General features: G+C 48.6%; 2 protein-coding genes across 2 annotated transcripts in view; one reads left to right on the forward strand and one right to left on the reverse strand.

The window, feature by feature from the left end:
• The first annotated feature begins 849 nt into the window (after positions 1-849).
• LOC133162084 (sodium- and chloride-dependent taurine transporter-like) lies at positions 850-12,389 on the forward strand. Its single transcript, XM_061291020.1, has 15 exons — positions 850-1,038; positions 5,100-5,329; positions 5,389-5,523; positions 7,275-7,363; positions 7,448-7,593; positions 7,679-7,811; positions 7,889-8,023; positions 8,086-8,189; positions 8,251-8,375; positions 8,462-8,574; positions 8,758-8,895; positions 9,350-9,452; positions 9,598-9,698; positions 9,829-9,999; positions 10,081-12,389. The coding sequence occupies exons 2-15, from the start codon at positions 5,101-5,103 to the stop codon at positions 10,237-10,239; spliced, it is 1,881 nt and encodes a 626-aa protein (XP_061147004.1). The 5' UTR covers positions 850-1,038; position 5,100; the 3' UTR covers positions 10,240-12,389.
• Positions 12,390-13,511: 1,122 nt separating this feature from the next.
• The window catches only part of grip2b (glutamate receptor interacting protein 2b), a 30,362-nt gene continuing 17,572 nt past the window's right edge, over positions 13,512-26,301 (reverse strand). The window contains exons 2-25 of the mRNA XM_061291025.1: positions 21,909-21,986; positions 21,419-21,554; positions 21,208-21,353; positions 20,941-21,027; positions 20,639-20,714; positions 19,572-19,717; positions 19,305-19,452; positions 19,081-19,253; positions 18,841-18,987; positions 18,608-18,760; positions 18,339-18,525; positions 18,027-18,172; positions 17,881-17,961; positions 17,535-17,598; positions 17,230-17,375; positions 16,989-17,133; positions 16,781-16,920; positions 16,426-16,629; positions 16,161-16,323; positions 15,937-16,051; positions 15,620-15,764; positions 15,323-15,534; positions 15,091-15,237; positions 13,512-14,966 (exon numbers count right to left, since the gene is read on the reverse strand). Coding sequence (XP_061147009.1) covers positions 14,811-14,966; positions 15,091-15,237; positions 15,323-15,534; positions 15,620-15,764; positions 15,937-16,051; positions 16,161-16,323; positions 16,426-16,629; positions 16,781-16,920; positions 16,989-17,133; positions 17,230-17,375; positions 17,535-17,598; positions 17,881-17,961; positions 18,027-18,172; positions 18,339-18,525; positions 18,608-18,760; positions 18,841-18,987; positions 19,081-19,253; positions 19,305-19,452; positions 19,572-19,717; positions 20,639-20,714; positions 20,941-21,027; positions 21,208-21,353; positions 21,419-21,554; positions 21,909-21,986 — 3,341 coding nt within the window. The 3' untranslated portion in view covers positions 13,512-14,810. The remainder of the gene's footprint in view (positions 14,967-15,090; positions 15,238-15,322; positions 15,535-15,619; positions 15,765-15,936; positions 16,052-16,160; positions 16,324-16,425; positions 16,630-16,780; positions 16,921-16,988; positions 17,134-17,229; positions 17,376-17,534; positions 17,599-17,880; positions 17,962-18,026; positions 18,173-18,338; positions 18,526-18,607; positions 18,761-18,840; positions 18,988-19,080; positions 19,254-19,304; positions 19,453-19,571; positions 19,718-20,638; positions 20,715-20,940; positions 21,028-21,207; positions 21,354-21,418; positions 21,555-21,908; positions 21,987-26,301) is intronic.

The raw sequence follows: 26,301 nt of genomic DNA on the forward strand, positions 1-26,301 counted from the left end.
TAAAAAAAATCTCTTATATTCTTGCTATTATTAAAGGTGTTTTTCTTTTCAATTTTATAAATGGATAGTGGCCGGATGAACGGATTTGTGACAATTGCTTGGTTAGGTGGAGAAAACAAGTTTGAATCATGTTGGGATGTCTTTGTTATTTTTTTTTTTGACGTGTTGTTTGAATGGCAAAATGGCGGTCGGGTTTTCTCGGGTCCTTTCGGCTCCTCTCGCGAGGTTCGACCTCCGAATTTTTTTCGACAACCGAAGCCAATAAATCTCGAATTTTTCGTTCGAATTCCGATTTGTTCGAGAACCGGGACGTTCGAAAACCGAGGTTTGACTGTACGTACGATTGCATTTTCACACAAACGTATCTCACATTTGTGAGCCAGTATTGTGTTTGCATTTGAAAGTCAACATTTCCATGGGAAACCACTACATTCCTGTGCAAATGTCTCCATTTTCTTATTTCGTTGAAGGCCTTGATTTGTCACCTGTGACGTTTGCATGCAAAATATTGCGTGACCAAATATTGTCTGTCTTTGTTTTTGTAGGTTTTTGCAAATCTATCCAGAGGTGTGAGCCTCCGTGCACCTGCCCCTGCCCCTGTAGCGGTGATGCAGCGGCAGCATCTGGGCTCCCGAACGGGGCGTTCAGGCGCACCTCGTAAATTACAACCCACCTCCATCAAGCCGCCAGAACGTGTCGCGCGCACGGCCGGCATTCCGCGAAGCCGCGAACGCGCCGCCGCTCTCCTGTTGCTCCGTGAGGAGGAGGAGGAGGAGGAGGATGGAGGGTGGCGGAGGGGGAGGGAGGCCCGGTGATTTTCCACTCGCGATGGTATCACGCCGGCCCCCCCAAAGCGGAGGAGACAAAGTTCACGGAGAGGAGCTTATAAGGAGGACCCGCTTTTTGGGAGACTCTCACGTCTCTGTCTTGACATCGGAGGACAAAGAGGGACTTTTTCTTTTTTTTTTTTCCAATAAGAAATATCTAGCAAAGAAGACCAAAAAAAAAAAACATTTAGAAATTTCAAAGAGGCAGCAGGTAAGCCACATCCATCCTCCTCCTTTCTCTTCTTGTTCTGATATTTTTTATTCATAACATCATTTATAGTTGTCTTTTTTTTGGGGGGGGGGGGGGGGGGTTGACATTGAAATCCACGCACACCATTTGTTTTGCTTGATTGTGTTGTTTTTGAGAGGTGACATTGAATGTTCCATAGACGTGACATTGAATGCAACACAGTTTTTGCTGCTCCATTCATTTGGCATTCTCTTTTTTTGGCGGGGGTGACGATGAAAGCAGCGCGTGCCGGTTGTCTTCATTTGAGATTGTCTTTCTGGAGAGCTAGGGGGCATTGAATGCAACGCGCTCTTCTCTCTCGAGGGCTGTCATTTTAGATGCAAATGCCCTTTCCAATGGTGATTCATTGTATTCCCACATGACCTTTGTCTTCACTTTCTTTTTGCCCCCCGTAGGCATCTCACACGGTAGCTCGGGGGAAACTATGATTGTTCATTTATGATGATTTAAGTTGAATCTGTTTATGATGCCGATGATGATGATGATGATGATGATTATGGTGTTGTTAAACGAAGCCAATGAGGACTCACGCAAAGCACAAAGCAAGACAGAAGAGGGAAAAAATGCAATGCTCCAACCCCCACCTCCTTCTCGCTTAGTCTCTCGCTACCTCTCGCTCTCTCTTTCTCTCTCTCCCCCTTTCGCTCTCACTCCCTCTTTCGCTCTCTCTCCCCCCCCCCTCTCTCTCTCTTTCCATTTGATTTAATTTCATTTTTCATTGTCTCTCTTTCTTTTCCCACAGATCTTTCTCACTTTTCTCCCCACCAAGTCTTCTAGTCACTCTACCGCGCTCTCGTTTGATGTGTTTAGAGTCTCTCCTCCATTCGATGTAGTCTCTCACATCTCTATACTCGGAGCTTTTGATTGTCCGCCATTGTTCTAGTCATCTCTCGTTTTCATTCTCTTTCCCTCTTCCTTGAAATCAACTCACAAATACATTCGAACGGACTCGCAAATACATTTGAATGTACTTCTGGCTAAATGCTAGCAAGGTAGCATTTTTCCCATAATGCAATGGCAAAGCACCTGAAGCTTTGGCCTTTCCCCCAGATAAATCAATTTATCATTCATCTTTTACTGGATAATAAGCACTGGAAAATGTGATATAAAAGTTGGGGCAGAAGGACCATGTCAACCCACTTGCGATATTTTGGGACACCACAGCCCCTATCCAAGTCTGCTCTGCACTTCAGACCTCCAAAGCTTAAACAAGCCCAAACGAGTCGAAGACCAGAGCAAACCTTGACAATTGCTCTCCAACAAACAGCTTCATTGACTTCCATAGCCGCCTCTGGTTCGAGAGCTCAACTGGACGAACGATACAAACGGCAATGCCTGCAACCAAAGGAAACATTCTTAAATATTGTATATATTGTATCTCAGATGGACTCATGGAAAAAAGACTCAGCAACACAACAAAAAGAAAGAAATAAAAATAGAGGAGAGTCCTTGAAGCGGCATATCAGAGCATTACGCTCCATGTGAAGGTCAAGCTAAGGAAGGATTCCGGAAGCTGCCGCGAGGCTCCCCCTTCCCATGGATGCCGAAAATTCATGGAGCTGTCCATCCAATCGCGCCCAAGGAGGCGGTCATCCTTGGATCTCATCCTGCTCCATTGGTGCACAATCCAGACAGCAACTTTCAATTCAGGGCCTCAAAGAGAGTAAAAACTCACATCTATGATCGTGTCTTGAAGATTTCTACCGAGGTAGCGGCTCTGATATCTGTGATATATGCCAGATCTTTGGAGACCTGCCGAGATCTGTTAGTTGCAAAGACAAGCAAAGTCATAACGAATGAATGACGCTGCACAGGCTCAGTGCTGCCGCTAGCATATTGTGACACAACATAGTACTACAACCAAAGGCATAACCCCCCCCCCCCTTCCCTAATTTCAGACTTGCAGAAGAACCGACCCGATTAACAGAAATAACGCTTGCTAAAAATTCAGCAGTGTCGGCGCAGGAAGATGGTGATCGTTGGGGGAGATGCTCACTCTGCACGTCATTCGAAATCAAAATGAGACAACTGAGAGCAAGGAGGAAGAGGAAGAGGAGGAGGATGATGATGATGATGATGACTGAGTACTCGTTCAGCCCAGTGGAACTAAACATGCTTAAAATAGTGGAGCGTGTTATATAAGAGCTTGTGTTTGCATGTGTGTACACACACACACACACACACACACACACACACACACACACACACACACACACACACATCATGCGGTTCTCACGGCTGTCCAGCTTGTTTCATTCGTTAGTCCTAATCTTAAGCAGTACAACATTAGTGTGCATGCATACAGTAGCTAGTAAATTCTCATAATCATTTTTTCTTCAAATGAAATATCTTCATAATTTCACAACTTTTGTTTTAGTCTATTTCTTTTTTTTCATGGAGTATAACTTTAATTTAAAGGTAATTCTTTATTATTCTTTATTAGTATTATTTATTAGTATTCCTTTGTTCAGACAAATTGAGCAGGTCTTCCCTTAACAAACTTTTCGGACAGTTTCGGCAGCAACTTCCGCCTTCTTCAGAGAGTGTCAATTCTTCATCATTTATTTCAAAATAAAAATGACAACTCATCTTGTAATTTGGTTAACTTGGTTATACTTTGCATGAATTAGTTTTGAATCCAAAATCTTGAAATATTGTGACTGCTTTCCTTGATAAAATATGACTCGGTGTTGCAACTCTTTTTTTTTTTTTTGTTTACTTGCATCGACAAAACCGCAAGAGATGTTACGATATTATTTCTGCTCCGTTTTGGAATGGCCGGAGTTCCTCAGGGCATGCAGCAGCAGCAGACAGAATGGCCGCCCATTGTTTGAGCACAAACGCACGGTTCGGTTATAAATTAACCGTTGGGAAGCAGGTCACTCTGGTGTATCATTAACTTGTATGGGGACGGCCGAGAAGACGCTGTTGGTGTTCCCATCCGAGCGACACAAAAAGCCTGCTAGAAAAGCCAAAGCCCAAAAACGCTGGGCCGAAGGTGTAAATGTTACAAAGATGCAAAAGGCACATTTGAAAAGGGAGTGTGCTGACATTTGAAACACGACACTTTACCTTCACCCATAGCGGCCGCTTCAAATTAAAGGCAAACAATGCCATGAGATGTCACAATTACTTCACAAGTGTAATAAAAAGGAAAAGGCAAAACGCTTTGATGGAAGCTCTTTTCAACAATCTGCTTTGGGGCTCCAAAGTCAACAGCAGGCGTCTTACGAGTCTGAAACTTTGAGCGTTTCATATTGAGTATAATATCAATAATACCGTTTTTTTCCATGTATAATGCGCAAAATGTAACTAATTTATTGTCCTAAAATCTGGGGTGCGCATTATACATGGGTAATTATTATTATTTTTTTTTTATCCGGAGATGATACGGAGGCCGCCATTACAGATGCGCTTTCTTTCTTCTCTGCTGTTCACTTCAAACACGCTCCATACGAACACAATGCTCTCGTATCAGACGCTTGCTCGATCACCTGCTCGTTTGCTGTCACAATGTACCCTACACAAATCCGAAACATTTCGAGTTTGCTAGCGCATGCGCAGTGATACTGACCGGCAGAATAACATCCGGTTGTTCCCAAAGATGATCTTTTTTCTGAAATCATTCTACGTTTACGGACTTAAGTAGGAGTCAAAATTTAGGTGTGTATTATACATGGGTACAGGCTTTTTTCCAGCATCAACATGCCATTTTTAGGGTGCGTATTATACGTGGGGGCGCATTATACATGGAAAAAAACGGTAATTCATAAGGTTAATATTTAATATAAAGACATCCGAGCGGTAGGTTGAACGTTTCGTAACACGTCGTCGTCAGCAAATGTTTTGCTAACTTATGATTACATTTTGATCTCCAAATAAAACAGAAAAATGTTTTTGTGACAGGTCGATTCATCTATTTGGGGACTGGAGAGTAAAAATAGCGGCGCCCATCGCCTTGTACATCCTCACTGTCGGTCAGTTGCCTGGGTTGCAACACTGTTTTGCTTGTTTGTCTCCAGAATGGCTCAGAAGGAAAAGCTCCAATGCCTGAAGGACTTCCACAAAGACACGCTCAAGCCGTCTCCTGGCAAGAGTCCCGGAACGCGGCCCGAAGACGAGGCCGAGGGCAAACACCCCCAGCGAGAGAAGTGGGCCAGCAAGCTGGACTTTGTTTTGTCGGTGGCTGGAGGATTTGTCGGTTTAGGCAACGTCTGGCGCTTCCCATACCTCTGCTACAAGAACGGCGGAGGTGAGCTCACAGCGCCCGCTCTCATGTGGAGTGAGGTTTTGACCACCTGTGCCTTGCAGGCGCTTTCCTCATCCCCTACTTCATCTTCCTGTTTGGTGGAGGCCTGCCGGTCTTCTTCTTAGAGGTGGCGCTGGGCCAGTTCACCTCCGAGGGCGGCATCACCTGCTGGGGGAAGCTGTGCCCCATCTTCACGGGTATGTCTCCAGCAGAGAGGGAGGAAGCGCTATTGTTCCATCCACACGCGTTCCATTTTCTATCTTCAATGGAACCAAGATGACGTGTGGCCACTTTTGAAGCACCGTTCCCCAACGGCCCTGGCAAGGAGCCTGGAGCTCGGGTTTTTGTCTCTCAGGGCCACATTTGACATCTTGGAACGCTGGGGGCGTCCTTTAAATTGCGCTGTTTGGGTTCGGGCTAAATCGGGACTTCATGTTCGGGTCGGCTTAGGCTTCTTAGATAGAAAATGGACGACATTTTGGCTTGGGCATTTGTTTGAAAGTTCCATTTCGTTTGTTTCCATTCAATCTTTACAATAGGAGTTGGTTGTTGTTTTTTGGCGTTCAGGTTTGCTTTGGCCTCGGCTACCCATACTTCATTTCCAATTGGTCGATTTTCGCTCGTCGAAATGACTTGCACGGACCCCGCTCGTGTTACGCGTCCTCGGCTCCGACGGAACAGTCGCTGTTGCCAGGCGACGATGCCGTGGCCTGCTTTCGGGCTCCTTCTGAAAACGCCAATTCGATCCTCGCCTTGCTGCGTCTGTCTCGTCATCTCGCTCACACTCTTTTCCCCTCCCCCGTTGCAAAATTGGGTTAATATATTCATCACTCGGGTCTGCTTGGCGCCACTTCGTTAATATTCATGACGCCTTTGATTGCTCTTTACAATATTCCCGCCGACGGGACGCCGTTGGGTTGCTCGTTTGATTGGCTCGGTTTCAGTATGCAGGCGCACACGCGCGCCGCCGCCCGACACGACGTACAGAGTGTCCTGGATCACGGTTGCCAAGGCAACAGAGTGGCAACGTATCAGAACGATGGAGCGGGTGGAAAAAGGGAGCGGGTGAGCCGAGAGAGAGAGAGTGAGTGAGTGAGTGAGTGAGTGAGTGAGTGAGTGAGTGAGTGAGTGAGTGAGTGAGTGAGTGAGTGAGTGAGTGAGTGAGTGAGTGAGTGAGTGAGTGAGTGAGTGAGTTAGCATTAGCACTTTGAGATATCTATGGCATATAAAATGCGTTCCAAATAAAATGCATTAGCATTTTTCTCACGGCGTTTGCGTTTGGCAATACAGGTAGTTGAGTTGGCAGCAAATTCAATTGTGGAGGAACACGTACAAGGTCAACCGAGGTGGTGATGTCAGTGGAGAACCACGCTGGGGGTGTGCGCATGCGTGTGTGTGTGTTTAATCAGTATCAGATCATCGGAGTCGGCGCACAACGACACACAAGTGCACCCGCTGACTCACACACATGCAGACAGATGGCACGAAGGACCTTGAAGGACATTCTTCCAAGCAATAACATTTTGTCTTGTTTGCAGGTCACAAGTGACTTCTTTGCTCTGATGGTGCAAGATGTTGCTCCGGTGACAGATTGGTCAAGAGCAGCTGATAGAAGAAAGGCTGACATTTAATAACAAGACGTTCAAGGTCTTGTCAATAACTGAGATGTGCTCAAACGAGCGGGCCTCCTGCCCTGCCGGCTTTCAAAGCCGCTGAGCAAGTTGCCCTTCATGCTGGCCAGGTAAATTGCGGCCAGCGGCAAAGTCCGACAAGCCCCCTTGCGTGTGGCCGCTTAGTTGCTTTTGGGTTGGCGAGTCTCATCGGGTTTTCCTTGCAGTGTGTCTGTCAATCGATTGCTTCATGTTTGTGCCATGGTCCGCATGGCTCGGTGGGCCTTCCACTGACGCTGTCTCCAAACGCGCTGGCGTCCCTCCTGGTGTGCTTGCAGGAATCGGCTACGCCTCCATCGTCATCGTGTCCCTGCTGAACATCTACTACATTGTCATCCTGGCTTGGGGACTCTACTACCTATTCCAGGTTCGACCTGCATGCATCCACATGTTGCCTTCTACAGCGCAATTGTGTGAAGTCCAATGTTGTCTGAAATCTCTGCGCCGTCAGTGTTTCCAGCCCGAGCTGCCGTGGGCCAAGTGCAACCAGCCCTGGAACACGGAACGCTGCATCGAGGACACCTACCGCAAGAACAAAAGCCTCTGGCTGCCTTCCAACTTCACCAACTTCACCTCCCCCGTCACCGAGTTCTGGGAGTACGTACGCGACATGGCCCCTGACCTTCAAGTCGGAGTTGGGCTTGGCGCTTCACATGTTAATATGCGTCTTCCTGTGGCACAGACGCAAAGTTTTGGGCATCAGCAGTGGCATTGAGGACATGGGCCCCATCAAGTGGGACCTGGCTCTGTGTCTCCTGCTGGTCTGGGTCATCTGCTTCTTCTGCATCTGGAAGGGCGTCAAGTCCACCGGGAAGGTTAGTGACGCCGACGTGGACGTCACAGCGACATGTGGACGTCGGGCCTCCTTCGTGACTTGTTGTCTTGCCTTCAGGTGGTGTACATTACGGCCACCTTCCCGTTCATCATGCTCATTGTTTTGTTGATTCGTGGCGTCACCTTGCCCGGGGCCACTGAGGGCATCAAGTTCTACCTGTACCCCGACCTCACCCGGCTCAAGGACCCCGAGGTACGTGCCAATGTGTTTCCGCGAGCCTGTTACGCTGCCCTGCTAACGTGGTCCTCTCTCAGGTGTGGATCGACGCCGGCACCCAGATCTTTTTCTCCTACGCTATCTGTTTGGGCGCCATGACGTCCCTTGGCAGTTACAACAAGTACAAATACAACTGCTACAGGTGGGTACAGAATCGTACCATTGATGAACCGATCGATCGATGAACGACATGTGCGTCACAGGGACTGTTTGCTGCTGGGAGCCCTCAACAGTGGTACCAGTTTTGTGTCTGGCTTTGCAATATTTTCCGTCCTGGGCTTTATGGCACAAGAGCAAGGTGTGGACATTACGGACGTGGCAGAGTCAGGTAAACTTTGCTGGTCTTGTGAATTTGGCTCACCTGATTCCGATGTCCGCTGGAATGCCTGCCTGTCTACCGTTTGCGCCCCTCAGGTCCCGGCTTGGCCTTCATTGCCTACCCCAAAGCCGTAACCATGATGCCTTTCCCCACACTCTGGGCCATCCTCTTCTTCATCATGCTCCTGCTGCTTGGCCTCGACAGTCAGGTCAGCCAGCCCCTTCCTTGCCTTGCAAAGTCGCTGTTTGGTCAGTGTGCCGACGATGAGGCCTAAAAATATAAGCTCCTTTTGTGTTGCGCTTGAAACCGTGACTTAAACTCACAAAGGCCACAGCGGGCTCCTCGGCCGAGGTCGTACAAGCTTCAATGAATTGCGTGTGTGTGCTTACAGTTTGTGGAGGTGGAAGGGCAGATCACATCACTGGTGGATCTGTATCCGTCCTTCCTACGGAAGGGTTACCGCAGAGAGGTCTTCATCGCTATCATGTGCTGCATCAGCTACCTGCTGGCACTCACCATGGTCACCAAGGTAACGCAGCCGAGGACGCCGGGGCCCCGCCCACACATCAATGCGGACATTGAGCCGGGTCGCGGCGTCGCTCGGCTTTTTGCCCGCGTAGCTTCGGCAGTCGCTGGAGAATCTCGTAAACACGGTCGCCTTGAAAGAGTCAGTCAGCTGTCACCTTGAATATTATCGGCGCTATCTGTTAAACGACCGCACAGACGCGCAAGTATTTATGACTTCGGTTTCCTCACTTTTGTTATGTTCTAGATTAGGAGTCTCCAATGAGGAGAAATTATTGTGTTGGCCAGTCAAAACAAAAAGCATTCGAAGAAAAACGATAAATCTTGCCTCTGAAAATGTGGCAAACGTTTCAAAAGATTCCCAAATTAAATGTAAAAGCGGCGTGACGTGTCTGCGGGTGACCTCGCTCTGGAGTTTTCCGGCCAAATTCTCAACTGCTGCCCTGCATTTGCTTCAGGGTGGCATGTACGTGTTCCAGCTGTTTGACTACTATGCAGCCAGCGGCGTGTGCCTTCTGTGGGTGGCATTCTTTGAATGTGTCGCTGTCGCCTGGGTTTATGGTGAGTACGCCCGACAGCCAAAACTTTTGCCAGGCGAGCGTCTGCTAACATTTTGCCGCGCTAAGATTTGAAGGTTGCCATCACTTGAAATGCTCATATTTTGGAAGTGCTAGCATTTTGAAAAGGTGCCTGACCTTTTGTGCAGGCGTTGATAACTTTTACGATGCTGTGGAGGACATGATTGGCTACAGACCCAACCCTTGGATGAAGTGGAGCTGGTCTGTCATCACTCCCTGCTTGTGCTTGGTAAGGCGGCGCACATTTCGCCCTCGTCACGGACAAGCGGCACGCCGCTCGCCATTAGCAAGCGCCTTGAAGACGTCATACGCCGCCGGCGTCAGCCTCCGTTATCTGAAGAGGCTTTGCGTGTTTGCAGAGCTGCTTCGTCTTCTCCCTGGTCAAATACAAGCCGCTGACGTACAACAAAATGTACGAGTATCCCGACTGGGCCGTCGGAGTGGGCTGGACCTTGGCCTTGGCCTCCATGATTTGCATCCCCATGGTGGTGGTCATCAAGATCATACGATCGGACGGCCCGCTCATTGAGGTGGGGCGGGGAGGAGGGCTTTTCGCGGCCCGACAAGCCGGTTACGTATTGTGATGGACGTTTGCGGCTGTCTCGTTGCAGAGGATCAAGGCGGTGGCCGCGCCGGTGCGAGGCGGCGCCAGTTCGCGCCCGGCCGACCACCGCGGCCCCCGGGATCTGGGCTACCACGCCGACCCCAACGGGAACAAGGGACTGCTGATGAAGGGCCCCAGCCACACCATCGTAGAAACCATGATGTAAAAAAGAAAAGAAGAGCGCGGGATGGAAAGTTCTCCATGAGATCGCTCTCCTCTCCCACCAGCCTCCCAAATGCTTCTCTCTCTCCTCAAGCTAACGCTAGCTAGCCGCCTTCTGTTTTGTCGTCTGTCTGTCCGCCCGTTTCTCCGTCTGGTGGAATGAGGGAAAAAAAGGATTTGAAGGAAGAAAATTAAAAAGTAGTTGCAAATATTTTAGGAACACTTCATGAAGGAAGTTTCTTCCTCTTCCTCTGGACAAGAAGGCGACATTGGAGTCTTGGAATCAAAAGTTCAGAGTTGGACTGAATCCCAAAAAGAAAGCCGATTACGGCGGGAATGTTTACGGCACACAAAAGTGTTTTAAGTGGCAGCAACCAACTACACAATCATCCAAAGGTCCAAACCAGGGCTGTCCAAAGTCCAGTTGTACACTTCTGACCAGCATTGCCGAGAACTTGAACAAAGCACAGACAAAATTGGAAGATGAAAAAGTGTCGAGGACTCGTGAGGCCGTTTTTCAGCCCCCTGAAATCTGGCCTCATAAGAATCGGGGCGACGCAGTCCGTCTTCACCTCCCAAATCCAATTGATTGAAAATGCCAAAACATGGGAGGACCCGAGCCCTACAATATGGCAGCCATTTGGTTTCCTTGAAGCAGCACTTTTTTTGCACAATTCCAATTCCTCACAACTCGCTATTCGGGCTACGATAAGTTTTGAAATTCCATTCATGTGTGAAAATGTCTTGTAATAAACGTCAGCCATTTTGATTAGAAACTGCACTTTTGGGGCCACAAATTGGTATGGGGGCCTTGAATTTGGTCAGATGGGACCAGTTTGCAGTCGGGAACACCTGAGGCATGAGGCATTGTGTCAAATTTGCTCCATTTCAAATAAAGCAAGTTTCCCCGCAACAAATGTTTGGACAACTCTGGATCGCCAAATTGGAGAATATCTTTTCTCTGCGCTTGGCGGCCATTTTTTTTACGTGACAAATCAAAGCTGTGAAAAGCCAAAAAAATGTACTTTAGCAAAAAATGCGCTGAATGTGTAAGTATGAAAAGTCCAAAGCGGAATGCCGGTTGTGAAACGCACCTTAACGCACACGATGGCCATAAAAGCCGCCGTACAATTGTATTGGGACACAAAGTTTAATTTGCCAATTTGGACAAATGTATTGAAAATGTGAGAATTTTAATCATATTTTAGGACAAAGTGAAAAAAAAAAAACGGTGACGTGGGGTTAGCACAAAAAGTAATTGGACAAAAAGAGTGAAAATCTGGACCATGTCTGAATTATAGTGAAATGCCCTTTGCCCCATTCACATTTGCATATTTTAATTAAATTACTGCTTGATCGCTGGCAAAATCCCAAGTGTGACCTCAAAAGGAATGTTTGGATTTGGAGTATGTCTTATTCCCATTTGACATAGGTGCAATATTCACCACCACATCGCCATCTGCCAGACTTGCTCGAATTATGAAACGTCTCAAAACGTTTTTTGGTACCGTACCGTCTTGAAAATAACGCGCACACATTGTAATGTCAAGCTGATATCAAGCTAACACCAAGCTAACATCATGCTAGCGTCGCTAAACAACATTCTTGATAATGTCACACATCGACTATTCAACTCAAATGTGATTCACGTCATTTCGTTCAATAGTTGACATTGTGATGTGCGCTACCCAAATAGTTCATGGCTGCTTTTTCCCCTCAAAGGAATTCACGTCCCTAAAATATATGATTATGTTCCTTAGTTGATATCAATGTTTTGAGGTTTTTGTTGCTTTTTTGACTGGTCGGTCATCATCAAAAATGTCCGGATATCATTTCAATCAACGTTAGCGACACTGAGTGCCACCAACGAGTGTTGCTAACGAGTTTTGCTCACGAGCCTTCCCTTCAAACGTTTGATTCTACTTTCACATTGAAGCACATTGCACTACTTTTCATCATCATCATCGTCCTCTCATATGCTCAGCCCATTCTGGGTTTCCATGGCAACATCCGCCATGAGAAAGTGACAACCGTTTTCAACCAGCTTTTGTCACCTTCCACCTTTCTGTAAGCTTGAAAAATAAGTATCAATCAGGTTTCAAAATGTGTACTGTGTTTTTTGTTGTTTCTTGATTAAAAAACATCCTGGCAGTTTGTATTGTGTATTTCTTTGTCATGTAAACTGATTTGCAGGTACGTATGTCATTTGTTGTGAGTTCATGCTTTGCTCTTTGAACAAGGTGATGTTAATGTACGGCTCATTTTGTGGACCAGTTAAAACATCTATGACTTGAATTGGAGAAAAAAAAATCATTGGTTTTCACTAAAGAGGGGTTCGGTGAAGGCACATATGAAACTAGTGGGGTTCGGTACCTCCATCAAAGTTAAGAACCACTGCCCTACATTGAAACCTTACATTGAAAGCCTAACCCGAGAATGAAACCCTCACCCTAATTTGAAACACTAATTCTAATTTGAAATTGTAGTTTTGGATGGATGGATGGATGGATGGATGGATGGATGGATGGATGGATGGATGGATGGATGGATGGATGGATGGATGGATGGATGGATGGATGGATGGATGGATGGATGGATGGATGGATTTCTAAGCGACTGGCCAGAAACTTCGATTGCGTCAGTGAAGCGGTCGCTGACGTGCAAAAGAAATGACATCGAGAAAGTTTGCGCTTTTATTTGCACATGACAACTCTTTTTTTTTTCTCTTTACTTCCCAGTTTGGGAAGAGTAAATTGGTGGTATAAAAATATTTTCTTACAGGGAACTTCACAGAGGCAAAATGAGACCTTTGAAAAGCCCAATCTGGTTTGAGGAAGAAGCTTTGCTGATTTTGAGCGCTTCAATGCCATCCCGTCAAAAACAAACACGCACATTCCTTCCGACGAGTTCATATGAATAACGCAGACAAAAAACTCGAACCGGAGAACAACATATTTCTTTTTTAGGTGAACAAAAAGTGGCTCAGCGGGCTTTATCATCTGCAAAAAACAACGACTGTTTCTGTTCTGATCAGTCGATCAGAAGATTGGAGCGGTGGTGCGCTACTCTAGTCAATATCGGATGTCTTGATTATGCTGCCCTCATGTGGCCAAAGCACGCACATGCGGCTGAGCAGGCCAATCTGCAATTACAACTGTATGTTTCGGAAAGTGCTATTTTGACCTTCTCAAGTTGCCAATTCACTAAGTAGAGGATGACTGTTGTAATATTGGAGGACATCATTTGCATATCATTCAAACAAAGTCGAGACTTGAATATTTTACAGTGATCATCCTTTAGCCCCAGAACATGTTTACTTCTAGAACTTGAACATTGAGATGCATAGAAAAACACACACACGCGTTACAGATACATGAAAACCAACACAAGACTTTTGGAAGGCTTTTCTCAAGAATTATTATTTTTTGTTTGTTTTACAAAATGTCTTCATGTAAAAGGTTATGACAATTTACAGTCTACCAATTTGTGCTTTTTTATGTTTTCTCACTCACGCACACACATATGTTCACATGCTCACACACACTCACACGCATGCACACACACGCACACACACACGCAGGGTGTGAGGTTGAGCATTAGTTTGATCGTTTTTTCTTTTGATACTTTTTGGGTAGGTGCGAAATGGTGCGCCAACTGCGTTTGAAAAAGTGTCCATTTCTTCTGCTCTCTACTTGCTTTTGAGGAAGAAGGGGGTGCGCTGAACTCGCCATAACGTCGGAAAACTGAAATAGACTTCTTGTGTTTGTGTAGTTAATGGCATGGCGGGGGTGCGCTGTGAGCACGATCGGGCCGACGAGTTCATGTGACGGCCGTGAAGGCCCCTCTTAGCGCCACTAATCCTCAAATAATTGCCACAGGGAGGGCGACCTTCCGGAAGAAAACAGCAGCTGTTGACGTTGATGTAAAGCTGCAGGAAGGAATGCGTGGGACTAAAAATATGGGGGGAGGGGGTACGGTGGTGGTGAGGAGACACTTGGTGGATTTGAGCTACTTGAGAGCGACCTCATGATTGTGCAAGTTTCCGCATGGAAACGCAAAGCCTGGAAAGGCAGGAAGCACTCACAGAAGAAGCCTGCAAATTCAGCTGTTGCCGTGGTAACCACAACATGTCGAATTTGGATTGCCGTCTGTGGATGAGAATCTTTCAATTTGGACAAAAATATTGGGACTCATCCCGGAAGTTAAAATGTGCTTGTACACAAACTGAACAAAAGTCTTGGGACACAACCATGACTTGAAAATGTGCTTGAACAAAAGCAGCTGTCTTTTGGAAACTTACTGCACATAAAGCCTTTTCCCTTCAAGTGCATTGTGAGGACATCACAGAACAATGCCTTCAAGATGACACACTGAACGTTCTCGCGACTGTGTCCTGTCTCACCACGAGGAGAAACCCGGCGCTTGTCGGCTGAAAACGCATCGCCCTGCACATAGAAGGCGTTCAAAGAAAATAATTCATCAACTTCAAGTCTGCAGTTTCAAATGAACAGCCCAACCAAGCCCAAATGTGGTTTTGGTTTTCCTCTCACAGTGACGTCGACCTGAGCGCGTGTGCTACAGGTCCAGGGGGTGCCGGTACAGAGCGCTGCCGTTGTCCTCGGCACCATCCAGCGGGTTGCGACTGATTACCAGCTCCAGCCGGTCGCCGGCCTCCGTGATGAGCGGCACCGCCAGGCAGCAGTCAAAGTCCCGAGTTCTGACGTGGTTCACCTAAAACAGATGGAAAAATCCACGATGTCAAGTCTGGAAGACCTTTTAGTCATAAGTCTGACTGGAGTCAAGTCGTGTGGCTCGAGGAGCCCACCTTTGACAGAGATCAGAAAAATTATGGCACCTGAAGGATCCTGTCATATGGTCGGAGGCCCGAGCGGTCGGCCGGTCCGTCCGGACGGACCATGTTGACGTAAACTCCCTTCTCGAGGAAGCCGTCGGACACGCTGAAGCCAAAGTCGTCGCTTTCGGGATCTTTCATCACAGTGACCTGCAGGGGGCGCCAAAGGCGAACGGATGTGAGGCCGGGCGCCAATGACAACTTCCACTCGCATTGCTAGCCGGCAGCCGCTGACTTTGTGCAACTCCAGAGGCGTGGGCGACAATAGCCCTTGCATCTCCTCCTTGATGCGCCGCGACTCCCAAGTCCTCTCAGAAACCCTCAAGGAGCCCGCCTTGGACTTGGACTCTCGCTCGTGCTGCTGGAGCGGCACCATGTCATCCCGGAGGAGGCACGTCCCCACACGGAGCAGCTCGTCCGAGTGGAAGTGCATCTCCGGGTCGCCATCTGCCATTTAGCGGTATTTTGCTTTTCATGTGAAAGAAGTGCAATGAAGGCGCAGAGACATAAGTGAGCCATGAGGCTCACGCACCTTCCTCGTGCAGAAGCGCCCCCTGGTGGAGGAGGGAGTTTCGCTGCAAGGGGCTCATCCGGCCATGGCTGAGGATGGCATCGCTCGCAGGTTTGCTGACACCTTCGACGCCCAAACTGATGGCTGTGCCAGTCATGATGGACGCCTGCCACAGAGCAATGATGGTGGATTTCATTGCGTGACTTTTTGTGAATGTTTTCCCTTTGTGAGTTTTGAGGTGTCATTTTTTGAATGTGGATTTTTTGCATGACTTATTTTCCTGTGATTTGTTTGTGTCATTGCTTTGTCATTTGGCTTTACGCAATACGGTGACTTACCTCGATTTCTCTGAGCAGCTCTGATTGGCCGCAGGTCTCCAAGTCCTCCAGGGCCTGACACCAGAAGCTGTCGTCGGGGTCCAGCAAAATTCCATCTGACGGTTGGCCAAGGAATCTGATGGGGGGGGGGGATTATGGTTGGCTAAAGTTCATATTCCTGCAAGCTTTGTGAGGATAAGCGGTTCAGAAGATGAAAGAATGAACTTCAGCTTTTGCTCTCTCACCCCAACGGTTTTTCCCACTCATCCTCGCTGAAGCCGCCGTCGCTGAAGGGGTAATTTTTCAGGCAGCCAGCAGGGGGCGTAGTAGTGTTCTGCTGCTGCTTGGCGCTGCGCCACTCATGAGGGTGAAGGGCCACGCCGTTGGAGGTCTGCTGGCTGTACGTGGCTGCGCCACGGAAATAAATTCAACTACATATGTACTATATCGTATTTATTCTAATTATTATTATTTTTTTCAGATGTATATGACTTTTTCAGGAAACCTTACCCTGGCTACAGTATCCGGCGTCCAGTCCAGAGCCATCCCAGGAGTCCATGGCAGAGTCGACGCTGCGGATGGTCGTGGCGTAAAGTTCCGACAGTTTGCTGGTCTGCTGGCTGTCCGTCAAGTCGGTCAAGTCGTCGTCCTCGCCGTCACTCAGGTCGTTCTCTGTTGCGTCGTCCGCGTCGCTCTCCTTCCTGTCGTCTGCGTCTTAGCGACAAGGCAAATGGAAATTAGAACAAGGGCAAAAAAAAATTGGAAAGCCGAGTGGGGGAAAAAGTTGTTGGAGAAAAAAAAAAAGAACTCATCTCCCACCACCAGGTTGACCGAATTGACACTTCCAGACCTGCCACACGCTTACTGTCGATCATTTTCTTGATCTTGAGCGTGACGCTCTCGCCAGCCACCTGCAGGAGGTGGATGGCCTCGCTCAGGGGTTTGCCCTTCAGGCTCACGCTGTTGATGGCCAGGATGCGGTCGCCCACGTGGATTGCGCCCGTCCTGCCAAAGGGAGGGAAACATATCGAGCAAAGCTCCTAAGTCAACTTTTGGAGACTGCGTGCTTATACCGCTCAGCCAAGCCTCGCTTGGTCAGTCCGGAGATGGTGATGGGGTCAAAGGGTTCCTCCGTGCCCGAGATGGTGATGCCCAACGGGCCTCCGTAGCGCTTCAGCTCCACCGTGTAGATGATGCTGCCAGACGTCTCCTGCTCTTCTGGAACACACATAGTGATAGTGTATTTTCAAGGCTTTATCACAAATTGCTCTAAGTGCCAGGTTCTGAGTCGGTTTTTTTGTCAGTGGGTCTCACCCGAGTTGTCCTCGTCCTTGCGGATCTTGAGCTTGACCAGCTCCTCGCACTGCTGCAGGATTTTCTCAGCCTCCTCCCACGTGCAGGTTTCCAGACGAACGTTGTCGATAGACAGAAGTTTGTCACCCGGCTCTAGAGTTCCCGTCCTGAAGGAATCCAATATTACGACGACAGCTTAAGAGAATCACTTCTTCCTGACAAAGAAGGTCCTGGTCCTGGTCCTGGTCCTGGGTGGGCTATGCTCCACCCGAAGTGTGTGACAGAGAGGTCTCCAGGCGGGACAAATAAAGAAAATCGACACTTACCTGTGTGCCATGCTGCCCTTCTTGATGTCGGAAATGATGAGAGGCTCTCCTGCCTTTTTATTGGCTGCAGATACAAAAAAACACGTGAATAAAAATAAATAAAAAACATTTCCGATATGTGAAGCCTCAGAAGCAGGATACTCCTCAAGTAGATACTCTATTTTACCACATGTGGGCGCTATTGCATTCTCTGACAACCCAAATGAGTGTGACTGACTGGCCATGAACATTTCCAACAGAGCTGGCCCAGCCGATACTTACAAAAAAAAGCCATCTTCTTTTTACAGGTAGCAAAAGTAAACACTTGGCCACGTAAGCTGATTGAAAAGCAAAAGCTTGTTCTTACCACTGATGGTGAGTCCCAGCTCGACGCCCCTTTTCTTGGGCAGTTTGACATGGAAAGTTCCGCTACTGGGCACCACAGACTCTGCGGGGCGGGACAGGATATAGTCAGAGTCCGCTTCCCGTCAAGGCCCCGTCGGCCATACGCACCTGCCACGTCGAATTCAATCTCCAGGACAACTTTGTTGGTGAGCGCGGCGTCGCGGAGCAGCTGGTTGGCCTCCTCCAAGGTGCCGTCCTCGGTGGCGATGCCGTTGATGGACAGCAGCCGGTCGCCCACCTGTAGGAGGCCGCACCTGCCGAGCAGCGGCGACGTCACCCACAATGGAAGATGTCTCCATGTTCATCCATCCCAGCAGCTAATTAGCGCTGTTAGCAGGGGCGAGTGGCCTCGCGGTGCAGAGATTCTACTCGGTGGGCTATCTATCGGTCTCGGGCCCCATCCGGCCAATCGGGTCTCACCTCTCGGCCGAGCTGTCGGGCTCGATGAAACGAATGAGCGGTGGCGCCGAAAGCGTCTCGGTGGCAAATATTCCTCCTTGCAGCTGGACGCCAAAGCCGTTGAGGAGATCCCCCGTCAGGATGACCTCGCTCGTCTCCACGTGGACCACCTGACCGCCCGGACCCAACGAACTGGACGCCAGCGACACTGACAAACACAAACAACTTTTTTTTTTTTTTTTTAAAACAATCTTCATGTCGGCAGCTGCCAAATGAAGACGCCAGCTCACGGGAGCTTTTGTGGTCCTTCTTTCTGTGTCTGCGCTTGAGCAGCGAGTTCCGAGGGCTGGCGGGGACGGCGGGCCTCGGGAGCGTGTTGGAGCCCTGGCTGCTCGGGGCCGACGTGCTGCTGGAGCCCGCGGAGAAATTGGCGGACACCAGCGCTGCGGACAGAAGAGGAGGCGACACGTTTGCGCTGGCGTGTTCAACGACATACGGCTGCATCGGCGCCATGCCCGCTCACACTTGCAGTAGTCCAGGTGGTTGTTGTTGGAGGAGGTCCACGACTTGTGCGGGCTGGCACTGGCGTTACAGTTTGCGGGTGGTGGACACAAGTTGGCGCAGGGGTCCCACGAGTAAGGGTGAGGGTGGTCCGACTTGTGAACCTTCACTGGAACATATGTGCGCACACACGCAAACGTGACGTTTGTGGATCTTTGCCTTTTGTTCCAACTCGCGACTCGTTAGAGAGTGAATCCCGCACCGGTGTCATGCAGCCGGTTCCCGGTCAACCGGCTCTGCTGCGCAGGGAGCATCTCCAGCCTGACCAGCTCGCCAGTGCTGGCCAGCAGCTGGGCGGCCTCCAGGACACTGCAGTGCTCCGTGGAGGTCCCGTCGATGGACAGCAGGTGGTCCCCGGCGTGCAGCGCTCCGCATCTGAGCACAACCACCGTCATTTTTTTTTTTTTTAGGCGGAGACGTCCGTACCTGTCCACCACACTTCCGGGCTTGACCCGCTCGATGACAATGACTCGCTTGCCGCGATGGCCGGCCGACGCCAGGGTGATGCCGAGCGCGGCGCCCGGAGGCTTGGCCATCTCCACCAGGAGAGGGCCCGACGCATTGGTCAACGTGTCTGTTGGATTGAAAAACAGCCCACATTTGGAAGTTTGCGAGTGTCGGCGATGGAGTTGCGAGCAAAATGGACTTGGGTGCAGGTTTGGAAAAACACGCTTGGGTCACGTGTGCACCCACCCATGACGGGGACGTCGTACTCGATGTGGAGCAGAGCTTCCTGCCCGCACTGAGCTAACACGCTGAGGGCGTCGCTGTGGCAGGCTCCGTGGAGCGGCGCGCCGTCCACCTTGAGCAGGCGATCGCCCGGGCGCAGCGTGCCCTCCCTGAAAACACACACGGGAAAATTTGGTAGCGAGCGGATCAAATATGGAGGCTGGAAAGGGACAACCTGCCACTGTTGCTGCTCTGGAAACTTTTTGGTGGGTCTACACTAAAAGCAGTCATGCCTACTAAATTTTAGTGGCAAGGTGGCCTGTGAAGTTAAATTAAAAAAAAAAAAAAAAAATTCCAGTGGTGATGTTTCGCCCGGTTGCCATCCCGAGCAGGCGAATGTTGCGACCGCTCCCACTTGCACTGTTTCTCGCAATGTTCTCTTCGCCCACATTTTTAAGCCTTTTCCTCATCAACGGCAGAAGAACTCTTAACGGCGTGAAAGTGAGGCTTAACTTGCCTCCCGACTGGCACATAAATGGGATATAAAGCAGCGTGAAGGCCTCATTTCCTCCAGGCTGACCCACATTTTGGAGGCAATTTTCCGTGCTCAACTGAGCCTCGAGGAGGAGATAGCCAGGCCGTAGCGAAAGCCGTGTCTTTGATGCCCGGGTCACTCTTGAGGAATGTCGAGCAGGTGGAAAAGGCTCCGTTGAGGATGGTTGGCTTTATAAAGGCTGTCTTTAATTTGGACACGAAAATGGTTATTGTGAAGAAATAAAAAGGTCAACGGTGCCTCAAAGACACGTGAAGACCAATGAAAGCAGACAACAAAGCTGCTTGTAAAAACAAACATGAAAGAAAGTGTGCACGTCTGCACGAACGGGAATACAAAAAGCACCGATGCCTTTTGGAAAGAATCATCTCTTCCTATTTTCTGTTGCCGCCGTCCCACTTTGACTTTTCTTTCAAAGACACGACAGAGTAAAAATAGTTTGCAGTGTCATCCTGTTGGAAGCTGAGGAGGAAGATGTCGGCATATTCTTCTGCTTATGAATGAAAGCGTCCAGGCGTGTGCGTGCTCGTGACCTTACCTGTCTGCGGGGCCGCCAGGGCGCACGTACGTGACCACCAGGGGGCGTGACTTGTGCCAGTCCTCGTGGTTGCCGCCTGGGGACAGAAAGGTTATTACAGTCCAGACAAATCAAGATGCTAAGCTAGTTGCATACGGCTCGCAAAATTAGAGGACAACGTGGACGAACGGACGGCTAGCAATTTACAATGACGATCAGTTACAACCTTGTTAGCCTAGCATCTCGAGCTCTTTGTTTTTGCCAAGTTGGAGCTCATTTCCACCCAAAACCTTGGAATCTGTTCTGTGCTGCAACTGGTTTACCTCTCACCACGAAGCCAAAGCTGCTCCCTTCTTTGTGCAAACAGACGTCGATGGTTTTGGAGATCACGCTTGACGTGCTGTCTGGTGCTATGAGAAGAAGACATTGAAGGCAATTCCAAGAAATGGAAGGGGAACTCAAGTTTTTCAAGAATTTGTTTGTAGTTTTGGCTCATTTTTGGAATGAATTTGTGATGATGCTTCTCGATGACTTGATGTGTTTTAGTTGCCCACGACAACCTTGCTGTGGACAAAGCGAGCGGTGCCCACCTGAGGGCGGCAACTCGTACTCCACCTCCAGCAGGACTCGTTCTCCCACGTTCTTGAGGAGACTGATGATTTCCTCGTGGCGCAGTTTGGTCAAGTTGATGCCGTTCACCGACTTGATGTAGTCGCCCACGTTCAGCTGGTCGCTCCTGAAGTTCGCAACAGCCGTCACGTCTCCGCCCTCGTCCGCCCTCCCGCGTCCGCGCGTACGTACCGAGCGGCCAGCCCGCCTGGCCGCAGGTTTGAGACCCGCGGTTTGCCGTCCTTGTCGGTTCCTCCCGAGATGGTCAGGCCCAGCGTGCTGCCTTCCTTCTTCACCAGCTCCACCATCGTCACTCCCCGCAGTGCTTCTAAGCAAAACGCACACGCGCGTACAAAAACAAACACGTGCCCTCACACACAAACACACACACAAACACACACAAAAACACAAACTAGGTGAGCTGGAGCGTTTCTGTGACAGATTAGCAAAATGAGCTGAATCGCTCGAGGCGACATTCAGGATCAGTGAGGTGCGTCCCCCCCCCCAAAAAAACATCCGCACGCAAGTGTACTGCAGAGAGGAGTGTTCACTAATGAATCACACTGGGTGTCATATTTGCATAAAACTGGAGTGTACTCGTCAAGAGATTAACTCTCCCACACACAACACACAGATTAGTGTGCATGCGTGTGTCCCATTGCACTATAGTCGTGCTACATGCCTGGTATACTGTGTCTCCTCAAGGTGGCGGTGTGTTCTGGTCCAGAGACGTCCTTGGTCTTTCCATACGGTGCATCATCTGCACACAACAGCAGCACACAAGCCGTGAGGGAGCTGTGACGACTGCTCGCAAAGGCCAAATGATTGGATTGGGGGTTTTTTTGGGTCTCACACACACATGGCCACAATTACACAGGTGCACACAAAAACTAGTGCACGCGAGCATGAACATAATGACATCCGCACAACGTTGCAATGTTGTCACGCGGCTCATCCGAGTTTACTCGCTCCACGGCTAAGTGAGCTGCGGTCTGCTGAAATTTGTCTTTCCATTGGGATTTTTTTTTTTTTTGTTTGTTTAACAAAGCGGTTTACCGTGAGAGGATGAACGGCAGCACGAGCACAAAATCTCAGAAATTGCCTTTGAAAATAGAGCAACGGCAATGTCTAAATATTCTTATTAATTTCTACAAACATTGTTGCTCCACAAACACGGCACACACAGCTTGGTAACTTTTCCATGACACGTAGATACAAAACATACAGCAGATAAGACATTCAACGGAATAAATGTCTGACTTATGAGGATATATTTTTCCTTCTTTTCCCCTCCCTCCCTTTTCTTCCCTTCCGTATTCCTGCTTGCGGACAGTATAAAACCTTCTGATCTGGACTCTGACCTTATTTCATCTGCTGAAGTGCATTGTGAAACAACCCCAAGATCTTGCAAATAAAGAACCAACTATTGATTGAGCAGGGCGACCAAATGTTTATTCAGCAAAACAAACGAATAGACTCGGCAAACTAAATAACAAAAGGACTAACTGACAGGGACGCGAAACAAAGGACGTGAAGACATTAAGACAACAGGAACCGACCGACATCAACACAACAACACACAATGGCCCTAAGGGAAGGCGTGAGGGACAGACAGGACTTATATACACCACAGGTAACAAGAGGCAGGTGAGAATAATCAAACTAATCATGGGCACGCAGGAGGGGAGGGGCTTAAAAAAAGATAGAAATATGAGGACCGTCTCTGACCACTTTATCAAGTCGTCGTCAGCAAAGCCTTGCACGACGAGCCACACCTCTAGCTCTCCTCCAAATGCTCGCATCCTAACATCTTAGATCACTCGCAAGCTGTATCCTTGCATTCTTCCATCATCACATCAGTGCAACCGTCTTCACCTCACAAGCTCACATCCTTCTCAATGCTCAGCCTCCAGGCCTCCTCGTGACATCACATCCCAACATTCTCGCATCCTGGAACCCTCACCTGTATCCTCGCGTCCTTGCAGCCTTACATCCTTGCCTTCCTGTAACCTCACATCCGTATATCCTAACTTTCGGAAGCTCACATAGCCACACCTTCTGACATCGTTGCAAGATAACATCTTCATATCCTTGGCTCCTTCCATCCCCGACTTCAAGGAAGACTGACCCTCAGGTCCTATCAATGACTTTTCCATCTTACTTGCAAGAGAATAGCACAATCGCTTAAAGGAAAGCTACTTTAGTTTTATGTAATACTCTTTCAAGAACTTTACACAGTGAACGCCTGATTGCAGTCATTATGATGCTGAAAGTGGCGAAAGCAACATGTAATTAGCCGGCGTCCACACAAAGCGCCACCGTGGTTAACTCATGTTGACACGCGCACACACGCTCACACACGCACGTGCATACACACACACACACGCTCGCTCGCCAGCGAGAGGCGCGCCGCCCACGTAAGCAGGCCAATGGAAAGAACAAGCAGTAATTAAGAAGCTTAATGGCTTTTGTGCTGTGCTTAATTGCAGCCTGATGTGTCGGAATGGCTTCACGGTTCTCTGAGTTCGGGCTGTTGCATGTGGAGAGCGCCGTCGTCCATGCGGATCACATGTTGGTCTTTTTCTGTACGCGTGTCTCATGTGGCGGGAGTGCTTGAAAGCAAGCACAAAGACAAAAGAAGCTTCAGAGAGTCGCCCCACTCGCTACCTGTCACAAAAAAAAAACAAAAAAAAAACCACACGCAGGGCGACATGCTCGCGTTCTTGACTTTTGCTTTCTTCTTCTGGCCAGAGAGAAACATTCGCCAGCGCAGGAAACGCCAATGTGAAGGACGGATGAAGGAGGAGAGAAGGAGAGGATGGAAAGCAAGTGATGATGCAAGGAAGGATGCAAACTTGTAAATAAGGAGCGTGGGGGATGTGAAGGCATAAGAATGGAAGGATGCAAGTTTGTAAGTATGTGAGAGTGGAAGGATGCAAGGATGAATGATGCGAGGATGAGTGGATGAGTAGATGGCAGGATGCGAGCAAAGAAGGAAGTGAGGACGGAAGGGAACAATCAATCAACAAGCCGACGTGTTCCCCCTCCTTGGTGTGCTGTGTGCCATTGACAGGTTGATGCTCAGTTTGAGTTGAAACGACGTCAGAATGGCACATTAGCGGCTTCATTAGCGAATCTATCGATCGAGCCGGATTTCCCCCGAGGCTGAGCGAGCGTTTGTGTGCGTGCAGGCCAAAGTACAAGAAAAAGGAGCCATCAGCCCGGTTGACTCGTTTGCTCCCGCTATGCTCGTTGATGCACGAAATAGGACGACGCTGGAGTCGTTTGGTTAATAACCCCACGCGCGCTCGTTCAAATGCATGTCACTACGCTAGCGCTGTTCTATTAGCTGCTAACCTAACATATTTAAAATGGCCTAACTCAACTGGCAAACCGTCTACCGACCCTTCCCGACTCGCAACCTAAAACATTGCCTACCGAGCTAAATGATCAGCCCACTTACCTGCCCACCTACTTCACTATCAGCCAACTACCTAATCATCAAAGTATCCAACCACATACCGTAACCTTCCCAAATCCCCACCTAACTAACTAGCCACTTATCAACCACCAACCTACCAAACTAGCTATCTGTGACAGTGGTCCCCAACCTTTTTTGCGCCACGGACCGGTTACGAAATATTTTTGTAGACCGGCCTTTATGTAAAGAAATAATACATTTATATAAATAATACATTTATAATAAATAAATACGATGAAATAAAATGATACAACTGGCATAAAAACAAGTATAAACAACATACATTTTGTATTATTTATTTATTTGTAATTAATTATTTATCATTTATTAAATTCCATTAATAAAACTCACCATTACGTTGAATTAGTGGGAGCATTGAGCTGTGTGAAATTGTGAAATTAGTCAGAAAACACAAGAAATTAGCAAACAAATGTGACTTTAGCTGGCAGAAATTAGACCGCAAATTTCTCAATAATATAGTGGATTGGTCTGCAAACGTGGATGAGAAATTTGTCAACAAGCAAATGGGATTAGCCAAGAAATGAACAGAAATTAGACAGCAAAAATCAGAAAACAATAATGTGGAATTGGCCTGCTAAAGTGAATGTCACCAACGAACGTCAAATTAGAAGGGAAGACTTGAGAAATTAGTCAGCAAACTTGTTTTCGGAATTTGCATGGAGAACACAAGAAAGCAGCCAACAAACATTCAGCTTTAACTAGCAAACTAAGTTAGCCAACAAAAATGAGCTACCACATTGAACTTCAAGCAAACGGCATGACATCTCTGGCTGTTACTTCTGATAAGTGTCTCCCCCTAGCGGTTCATGGCGCTTCTGCACCCTTTCTGTCATCAATGCTTTGGTCCATGACTGATGGATGACATGGCATCCAGCCTCCCTCCTACAGGCATGGAGTACTGAAAATGAATTCCTGTCTTCTCTGATATCATCTTCGATGTCATTCGTCATAAGCTCGAGGGCGCCACCTGCAGCTCCCTTCCTTCCTTCCTTCCTTCTTTCCTTCCTTCCTTCCTTCCTTCCTTCCTTCCCTAACCGGTTCTCGCACTCACCGCCACTGGTGGCCCCGACGTCCCTCCGCAGACCACAAAACATGACTGCAGACATGGAGGAAGGAGATCAACTGCCGTGTCCACAGCCACGCAGAGACACTCGCACACTGCTGGGAGCGCAAAGAAGAAGCGGGCAAACAGCGAGAGCGAGAGCGACAGAGAGAGAGAGAGTGAGAGAATGAGATGTGGACCGCCGAGCGCTTGATGATCAAAGATGACTGGCGCTTACGTTACGACTACTCTAAACAACAAAAGAGTGAGAGAGAGAGAGAGAAGAGAGGGAAATATGTCAGCATGTAAGGCGGTGAGGATGCAAGGTCGACTGCAGGGCTGAGGAGGTGAGGATGAGAGAATGCAAGATGAAAGGTCGAGATGCAAAGATACGAGAAAGTGAGGATGAAAGGATGTAAGGAGGTGAGGCTGGAAGGAATAAAGGAGGTGAGGACGCAAGGGTAAGAGGATGTGAGGAGATGAGGGTGGAAGGACAGAAGAAGCTGGGGATGTGAAGTTGAAAGAATGTGA

The sequence above is a fragment of the Syngnathus typhle genome, linkage group LG11 (genome assembly GCF_033458585.1).
Source record: "Syngnathus typhle isolate RoL2023-S1 ecotype Sweden linkage group LG11, RoL_Styp_1.0, whole genome shotgun sequence".
In the NCBI taxonomy this organism is placed as follows: Eukaryota; Metazoa; Chordata; class Actinopteri; order Syngnathiformes; family Syngnathidae; genus Syngnathus; species Syngnathus typhle.